Source organism: Eutrema salsugineum, unplaced genomic scaffold, assembly GCF_000478725.1.
Source record: "Eutrema salsugineum unplaced genomic scaffold, Eutsalg1_0 scaffold_17, whole genome shotgun sequence".
Classification (NCBI taxonomy): Eukaryota; Viridiplantae; Streptophyta; class Magnoliopsida; order Brassicales; family Brassicaceae; genus Eutrema; species Eutrema salsugineum.
This window is the reverse complement of record NW_006256852.1, coordinates 3,552,074-3,562,083: the sequence shown is the minus strand read 5'-3', so window position 1 is coordinate 3,562,083 and position 10,010 is coordinate 3,552,074. Positions and strand designations below refer to the sequence as shown.

The 10,010-nt window shown below is 44.0% G+C and overlaps 1 protein-coding gene across 1 annotated transcript in view; it reads left to right on the top strand.

Moving 5' to 3' along the window:
- Positions 1-9,197: 9,197 nt before the first annotated feature.
- Positions 9,198-10,010, top strand: part of LOC112087515 — a 2,120-nt gene continuing 1,307 nt past the window's right edge. The window contains exon 1 of the mRNA XM_024157426.1: positions 9,198-9,986. Coding sequence (XP_024013194.1) covers positions 9,198-9,986 — 789 coding nt within the window. The remainder of the gene's footprint in view (positions 9,987-10,010) is intronic.

Genomic DNA, 10,010 nt, shown 5'->3' with positions numbered 1-10,010 from the left:
AAGTCTTCAGAGATGTCCAGATACTATTGGGATGAGCCCTACCTCTATGTTCTGAACAAGGATCAGCTTTACAGAAGGTGTCTTGCTGAAGAGGAGATGCAACCTGTGTTGCAAGAATGTCATGGTTCTGCTTTTGGAGGTCACATGGGGGCATTCAAAACTGTGGCAAAGGTTCTTCAAAGTGGGTTTTGGTGGCCAACAATGTTCAAAGATGCCCAGTTGGTGGTTTCAGCATGTGATGCCTGTCAGAGGCATGGGAACATATCTAAGAGAAGTGAGATGCCTCAAAACCCCATTCTAGAGGTTGAGATCTTTGATTGCTGGGGGATTGACTTTATGGGACCTTTCATTTCATCCTATGGAAATCAATATATACTTGTTGCTGTGGACTATGTGTCCAAATGGGTTGAGGCCATTGCTTCCCCTGCCAATGATTCCAAGGTTGTAGTGAGGCTGTTCAAGAACATCATCTTCCCAAGGTTTGGAGTTCCAAGGGTTGTCATCTCTGATGGAGGATCCCATTTTGTGAACAAGACTCTGGAAGGTTTATTGAGAAAGCATGGAGTTAAACACAAGATAGCTACTCCATATCATCCTCAAACTAGTGGCCAGGTTGAAGTATCCAATAGACAAATCAAGGCCATTCTTGAGAGGACTGTTAGCTCAAGCAGAAAAGATTGGAGCAAAAGGCTAGATGATGCATTATGGGCTTACAGGACTGCCTTTAAAACTCCAATTGGAACATCACCATTCAGTTTGCTATATGGGAAGAGCTGCCACCTTCCTGTTGAGTTGGAGTACAAAGCTATGTGGGCTGTGAAGTTTCTAAACTTTGATATCAAGACAGCTCAAGAGAAAAGGATCATGCAACTTCATGAACTTGAGGAGATCAGGCTTGAAGCTTTTGAAAGCTCAAAAATCTATAAGGAGAAGACCAAGGCCCTGCATGACCAGAAGATTCTAAAAAGGGAGTTCAAGTCTGGTGATTTGGTCTTGCTTTTCAACTCCAGACTTAAGTTGTTCAGACTTAAGTTGTTTCCAGGAAAGCTTAAGTCTAGGTGGTCTGGACCTTTCAAAGTTCTTGAAGTGAGGCCTTATGGTGCCATTGTCTTGGAAGGGAAGAATGGTCAGGAATTTGTGGTGAATGGACAGAGAATCAAACATTACTTAGTTTCACAAGGGAAGGAGGAAGCTACATCAGTTCCCCTTCTTGATCCACCAGCCTGTTAATCAGGTTCCCAAAGTCAAACTTAGAGACATTAAACAAAATGCTCTTGGGAGACACCCCAAGCTTATCCTTTGTAAATATGCTTTTGATCTTCTGATTCTTTTTTTTTTTTTATGTTTTAGGATGTTTTGATGGGTCTGTTGAGTGTTTACAAGTGTTAGGTGTGAGTCTGAACCTTTGGAAAGTGAATGCAGAATGAAAAGAGATGAAGGAATGGAGACAAGCTTGTGCTCGGCCTTTGACATGGGGGCCGGCCACAGTCAAAAACAAGGCATGGCAAGTCTCTTTGTGCTGCCACAGGGAGATAATCACGGTCTCAAGACCGTGGCAAAGGAGGCATGTGTTCGGTGAATGCCACGACCTTGTAATATGGAACCTAAGCGGCCGTGGCAAAAGAAAAAGAAGAAGGGACTAGGCTCGGACAATGCCACGGTTGGGGTTGCCACGGGAAGGAGTCAGGCCGTGGCAAAGTACACAAAAATCACAAACATTCGGTGATTGCCACGGTGGGAATGACACGAGACACACCAAGGCCGAGGCAAGAACAAAAGGGGACCAGGCAACATTCGGACAATGCCACGATTAGGTTGCCACGAGAGGAGTGCCACGGGATAAAGACTAGGCCGTGGCAAAGCAAAAGTGAAGCGGCCAAGGTTCGGTGTTTGCCACGGTCTACAAGACACGGGCTAAAAGCCTGACCGTGGCAAAGTTTTTGAGGGTTTGACCGAAGAGTGAGCACAGCCACGAGGGGTTTGCCACGGGGACACAATCATACCGTGGCAGGAAGAAAGAAGAAGGACAATGCTCGGGGTTTGCCACGGCCTGAAGACACGACCAAGTCGAGACCGCGGCAAAGAGGCAGCATCCTCGAGTGGTAGACACGGGCATGTGACACGGTCAAAGAGGCGCGATCCAAAACTTGAATTCCAGTTGACCGTACGGACGTTGACCGGTCAACAGACGCGCCAGGCCAGCTGTTCCCCACCACTCTTTCTTCTTCATCGCGAGTTTGCTCTCTCTTCTCCATTCTTGAACTCTAAACTTTCATATCTCTCTCGTTGCTGCATCAAATTGAGTGATTCCAACTGCATTGAACTCGTAATCCTGTCTAGTTTCTTGTTGCACATCCGTTTTACATTTGAAACTTGAAGATTCCAAGGTATTTAATCTGTTAAAACTCACCTTTTCCATGCTTTAGAGTACTGTTCATGAACAGAGAAAAACAAATGGAATCGATTTTAATGGGTTTCTTGATACCTTGGAATCATTTTGTGAGTGTTGTGCAAGTAGAATGGATAGGGATTTCATGAATCTTGCTTGAGAATGACCTGTTCTTGGAATTTTTGAGAAATTTTCTTGAAAATCACCATGTGAATAGATTTTTTTTAAGAAATTGTGTTTCAAGCTGAACTCTTTGTGTGCATTGCTTCTTGCCATTGCTTTGAGTTTAATGAGTTTTTAATCAGCTTGCAATACCTTCTTTTAAAGAAAAATCGATTGGTGCTGCTCATGAACTTGGTGAATTTTTGAAAAACTTTTGTTGTTCTCTTGCTTTGGTGCTTACAACGGTTTGAGAAAATGCAGGATGGGAGGAACTAAAAGACAAGCAGCCATGGAGAAATCTAAAAAAGAGAAATCAGAGGAGCAGATTTTGCCTTTTGGGCACAAAGTTTTCGAGAAAACAGAAAAGGAGGAGAAAGCCAAAGGATTCAGCTGAGAAGAAAACAAAGAAGATTGCTGCACCAAAGAAAACAAAGGCCTCCACTTCAAAAACTTCTGGTACAGAGCTGGCATTGGTTGAGGTCGTTCACAGAGCAGGAAAAGAGGTGGTTGTGGCTGAGGATGAAGAAGGAACAGAGAGTGACCCTGAAACAGCATTGAAGCGGGTCAAGAAAGCAAAACCAGGTTCTGAGGAAAGAGAGCCAACTTTTGATGACTACTTTGACATGTTCAGAGATGCAAAAGTGCAGCAAACCAAGTTCCCTGATATGGAGCTGCTGAGGAAGATGGGTATTCTTGAAGAAGTTCAGCTCATTTTCAACAACATGGGGTTTGGTGGATTCTTTGAGATTAGAGATGTGGCTCATGATGGTGTTACACAAGAATTTCTTGCATCCCTTCAAGTTTGTGGATATGGCCCAAGAGATGCAAGAATCAAAGAGGGCAATGGTCTTGGGCACATAGAATTCACAATAGATGGTGCACAACACCATGTAAGCTTCAAAGAACTTGATGAGATCTTTGCTTTTACAAGACCTGCACAAGAAGAGACAGTGAAGTTCACATACCCTGATCACATGATCACTGACTTGTGGGATACAATTGCTTTTGGGAGCTTCAGAGGAGGAAGATGCAAGAGTTCATGGATAAGAAACCCAGCAATCCGCTATGCTCACAAGGTGCTTTGCCAAATGTTCTTTACCAAGCACAATGATGGAGTGGTGCATCTAGCTGACATGGAGCTATTGGGTATGGGTCTTCATCCTCTCATCAGTCACTTGAAGAGCAAGAGAGAGTTTCACCTTCCACATTACATCCCTTCTAGTGGTGCATTCTTGGCACGCCAAATGCTGATTTACAAGGAGATTGCTTGGAGTGAGGGTAAAAGAAAGAAGCTCACTAAGTTGCACAATGGATGGCTAGTGACAAGGATTCTGAAAGCAAGAGGTTTTGTCTTTGATAATGTTGCAGTCAGACCTGGGTTGATTGATGAAGTTACCCTCACCAAGGTTGGGTTTCTAAAAGAAAGCAATGGTGTACACTTCTTGTACACTTTCAAGCTCTTGCAAGATGAAAAAGTTCATGTTCTGTTGCCAAACCCAGCCATCACCACTCTCACAGAAAGGCACAATGTCTCCTTTATTGTCCTAAAAGATCAGCTCTACAACTCAGCCATTCACCCTCCAATCCCCAAATGTAGGAAGCCAATCAGTTCTAAGGGTAAAGAGCCAGTTGAAGAGGAGGACATAACTAGGACCGCTGGTTGTGAGAATGAGGGGCCAAGAGATTTTGAAAGAAGGATGGGTGCAGGAAGGTATCACTTTGATCCTTACTTTTGGGGTGAGCCTGACTATCACACAAGGAAGCTGTATTCCAGAGTTAACACCCTTCAGAAATGGTGCAAATGGCAAGACAAAACGATCCACAAGCTGGTTGACTGTGTTAGGCAGCTTAAGAAGAAGGTTAAAAAGCTCACAGCTCCAGCCACCTCACCCAAACGAGATACAAGAGAAGAGGTGGGAGAAAGCTCAGCTGCCAATGACCTTGTGCTACCACCAGGAAAAGAAGATTGGGTGAATCCGGCCACAGCGTTCCAACCAGACTCCCCTGAGAGCAGCCCACCCAGATATTCCACCCCATCATGTTCAACCTCCAATCCATCCCATTACTTGGAATCAGACCTCAGCGATTGAGGTAAACACTCAAAACCTTGTAAATAGCATGTAGACTTTCTTTTTCTTTTGCATTTTGCCTGTTTGCTTTGGTTTCACTTCTTTCTCATACTTTTATAACACAAGGGACTGTGTTATTTAAGTGTGGGGGAGGAGTTTCATCCTTTACTAATCATGTTTTCTATTTTCCTATTTTACACTTTGAGTCTTGAGTCACATTCTAGTTGCATATTCATCTAAGTGCATATAAAAACCAAAAAAATGGAAAAATCTGAAAAATTTACACAAAAAAAAAATGATCATGTAGTTGCATTCTCATTTTTAGGATTGAGTCTAGATTGCATTTGCATGTAGGGTGCATCTTGCAAGGAGTAATGATAGGTTTTCTAGAGAGTACATCACTTTGAGAACTTGAATTGAATATGCTTGTGAATCTTTTTTTGTGCTTGCAAAGTCTGAAATGATTTGAATCTGAGAAGCAAGTTTGAATTGAACTCAACTCTAATTAAGTGGGAACCTTGAACTTGACTTGAAAATATCTTGTGATGCATTGTTTGAAAAAGCTTGTGGATACCAATATACATACTTGAGCTAGAACCACTGTTTTTACCACTCTTTTCCTTAGCTCAAGTAGCTGAATCCACATCATGGATCAGTTCCCATACCTTGAACCCATCCTTCTTTTAAGCCAATGTTTGTGTGTGAATTGAAAGGCCACCTTGGATCAAACTTAGCAGAAAGTGTTAGGTTTAGAGCGACAAGGGCAGGTCTCATTGAGTGCTGTGTTCCAACATCTAGGAACTGAGAGTTTTGGCAAGGAATAAGTGTGGGGGAAAAGACTTTTTGGTGAGTGGAAAAAGGTGAGATGAGCGGGAAAGAGAGAGTGAAAATAGCTAGGGGAATGAAAGAAAAAAAAAAAAGAAATCAGTCTTGGTGTTTTGAGAAAGTGAGCTCTGGTTTGTTGAAAAGAAAGAGTCTAGCCTCTAAGTAAAAAAAAAAAAGAGGAAGAAAAGAAGCCAAAAGGCTCAAATGTTTTGTTAAGAAAGAAAGAAGAGGCTAGAAGTTGTAAAAGAAAAAGAGCTGTGTAAAGTTTGAGTTCCAAGACTTGAGAGGAAATGTGAAAAGTAAATCCCCTAGTGAGAGGAAAATGAGAGTGAAAAGTGAGGATTTTTGAGCAAGTGAGGAAGCTTTGAGTAGAGGGTGGGGTGTGATGAGTCTTTGCCCTTGTATGCATAGGTTGCTTTTTACCTTTAGCATTCTGCCAAAGTTTGATCATTCATAGAGAGATCCCTTTGCTGCATTTAACCCACTTGAACACTGATGAGATCATTTTAATCTCATAGCCTCTCCCTAGCCAAGCCAGCTTGTTTAAACATTGCATCATGAGGTTCACCTGATAAAAGCTTAATAAATGTGGAAGAGTTGAGAGAGAGAAGAACTTGTGGAGATTCCTTGCTGAGTTGACATATATCTGAGTATGACTTTGCATTGCATAATTGAGCATGAACTTGAATTCTCATTGTGATCACTTCTCTCAAAATGAAAATGTGAACTCCCATTGCATACAACCTCTTTCTCTCATTTGCTCTTTTTGCTTGAGGACAAGCAAAGGACAAGTGTGGGGGAGTTGATATGTTCATAATTTGCATCATTTAGGTTGCATAAATCATTCCAAATCATGTTTTATTTCATGCATTTTAGGTCCTTAGGGTTTGTTTTAGAACTTAGGAGATGCATTAGGTCTCAATGAGTCTTTGCATGTTTTGAGTGTCTATCAGGTGAATATGGAGCTGAAAAGATGAATCCAAGAGGTGGAATGGTGAGCAAAGCTTGAAAAAGTGGAAAAATTGGGTCTTGGAAGATTATCGGCCATTCTCGCTGGCCAGGAAGGTTTTACCGGCCATTTTCATGTACCGCGGGAAGCTTTACCGGCCATTTCCATGTACCGCGAACGAAGTGTATCGGCCAAAATCTCCGGGTTTGAACGAGTCTCAGAAATCGCCTGTCCGGGGAGCCTTCCGGTCCGATTCAGACAGCGGGTCCTTCATAGAAGTTGGAGAGCATTGGAGCACGGTCTCATAGCAAGTGGAATCGTGGAATTCGGACGCGTGAGCAGAGAGATAAGCTCGTCGGAAGGAACCCCTGTCTCGCAGGTATTCCGGACCGAGCAGATCAGTTTTGAAGGATGCGAAGGACGGTGCACTTCCAGGCCGATTTAGTTTCCGGGTCCTTCATGAGAACCAGAGACATTTGAGTCTTCTTTCCAGAACATCCGAGATCAGTCAATTCGGAGCTTTGAGCAGAAAGATACGGTCTCCGGAATGGACACATGTTTAGACGCCTCTCTCTGGTCGTGTAAATGCACTTCAAAGATATGCCCTCCAGGAAACCTTACACTTCCCAAGCACTGAAACTTCCTTCATCAAAGTTGGAGATAAATGAGTCCTCTGTCTGCTGCAACCGGAATCACTCAATTCGGACAGGTCTCCAGGAAGTTACACTCTCCGGAATGCGAGATGGTCCAGACAGCCCAGGATGACTAAGTTAAACATGCCGCGATTTCAATGCCACGGTCCACACTTGGCCGTGGCAACTTTTGTGCACCCTCGGCCAATGACACGATCTTCATGCCACGGTCTACACTTGACCGTGGCAAACACACACTTGGCTGAGAGGAACTTAGCAACCGTTCGGCGATTGACACGGCCTAAATGCCACGGTATAAGGCTTGGCCGTGGCAACATCTTGAAACCTTCGGCGATTGGCACGAGCTTAATGCCAGGGTCTGGGACTTGACCGTGGCAAATGAACAAGTGGCTGAAGATAACTTCTACACAGTTTCGGCTTTTGACACGATCTCAATGCCACGGCCTGAGACTTGGTCGTGGCAAGCATATACTTGGCTGGGAAGGTCTTCACATGCATGCGGGTTTTGGCACGGTCTGAATGCCACGGTCTGGGACTTGACCGTGGCAAATGAACAAGTGGCTGGAGATAACTTCTACACAGTTTCGGCTTTTGACACGATCTCAATGCCACGGCCTGAGACTTGGCCGTGGCAAGCATATACTTGGCTGGGAAGGTCTTCACATGCATGCGGGTTTTGGCACGGTCTGAATGCCACGGTCTGGGGGCTTGACCGTGGCAACCTTTACACATCTTCGGCGTTTGACACGGTTAACTTGCCACGAGTCCCAGATGAAGCTTGATCAGACCGTGGCATCAAAAGGAACCAAGAACACAAGTAAAGACTTTGACACGGTCAGGAATGCCACGGTCACACCAAGGATGCACCAGACCGTGGCAAACCCTTCTTTGCCCATCAAGGCCGGGTCAGTACCCGGTTTGTTCCGGGTTGACCCGGTTCGCCCAAGCCTCCTTTATAAGGTTTTTAGACCTAATTTGTAGAGAACACTGAATCTACTTTTAGTCTTCTTTCCCCTTTTGTGAAAAACCACTTAATACACTTTGTTTTAGAGAGTTTCATCATTTCTATTCATCAAAATCAACTTCTAATCATGATTAACAACACATCTTGCAAAGGATCTAGTGTGTTGATCATGATGCAAAGGATCTAGTGTGTTGATCATGATTAGTGAGTAGTTACCTTAATGAGGTTCTAGATGTGTAGGTTAGGGTGCTAAAGTGTTAGATTAGGAGTGCTTAGGGCTAGATTCATTGGTTCATTTCTCTAAACAACTGTTCTCTATGCTAGATCCTTGATAATCACTTGAGATCTAGATTCTGGGAATTTCATGCACCAAAAGTGTTTGATGAAATTCCTGAAAGAGTTGTGTTAGAGGTTTAAGTAATTTTTCATCATGGGAATGATTTGTTAAATGCTTGAATGATCATTGAGAACTGTTTATTAATGCATATTGATTCATATTTCACAAATGGGAATTTGGTTTGAAAATGGATTAGTATAGGGGTTAATACCTTCTTGAGAGGATTAACCTAGATTAGAGTTCTTAATCACTTGAATCATGTCTCATCATTGTCATTAGCATTTCTAGTTTAACACCAAAGCACCCTAACCATCTATCATGTCTAGAATCTCATGCCTCCATCATATCATATTCACACCATTTGTCATTGTCATTTGTCTTTTAACCTGTTTAAGTTGTTAGTTGTCATTAGTTAACCAAAATCACTCTTGTTTGCTTGAATTAAGAACTTGATCACATAGTTTAGTGTCTATCACCACATTCTTGGATTGATTAACCTCTTTGTGCTACTTTGACAAGGGGATTGATAGCCCTGAGACCCTAAAAAGTCTTGTCTATCATTTAGCAGTACGAAGCGACGAAAGCAGCAATCCGGAGCTCAATCCCGACGCGCTCCTCGAAGAAAGGTAACCCTTCAAACAACGCAAGTACGCAGGACTCGGAGGAACCAAGAAGCGGAGGCGCCCACAACTACCAAGTAGGTGCTGGACGCGGAAGGGGAAAGCCGCGTAGCAACACTTGGGTAAGGAGGCCCACTAACTACGACGAAAAGGCGTTCTGCGAGTATCATCAAACCTACGCGCACTCAACGGCGCAATGCCAACCCTAGGAGCAAAACTCGCAGATAAAATGGCAGCAGGAGAGCTCCATAGCGCGGTGAATCTTAAAGACCTCGCCCCTACCAAGCTAAAAGAGGGAACCGAGCCGAACGGCGCGGCAGAACCCACAAATTTGCCCCGACGAGGCGATAATAACAAGCGCGACAGGAGAGGCAAACCCGAAGAACGACCCGAGGCAAGGCAAAGGATCAACATGATCATGGGTGGATCAAAATATTATCAAGACACGGTATCCTCCATCAAAGCCTATCAGCGTCGAGGCGAAGCAAAGGAGAATTGGACCGAACCGACCGATCTCCCGAACATGGTAATATCTTTTACCGAGGAAGAAAAGGCAGGGATAGACAGACCACACACCGACCCACTGGTGATCAAACTGACAATCAGAGACCATGACGTAGCAAGAGTACTCATAGACACCAGAAGCTCGGTAGACGTTATCTTTAGGGAGACACTCAGAAGGATGGGAATCGACCTCTCCGAGGTGACGGCTGTTCCTAAGCCTCTAATCAGATTGTCAGGAGAAACAAAAATGACTATGGACACAATCAGACTCCATGTGGTGGCCGGTGGAGTCACCAAGATCGTCGAATTCTCTGTCACCGATCATCCAGCAATCTACAACATGATCATGGGGGACTCCATGGATAAATGCAATGAGGGCGATCCCATCCATTTATCACCTCTGCCTCAAGTTCCCAACTCCTGCAGCATCAAAATAATTTGGGAGAAACCAGAAGGAGTCGCGAATGTGTTTCCTGACGGAGCACAATTGAGAACCCTGTCACCGACGGCGCACGTAGATGTAGATCGCAAGAAGCTG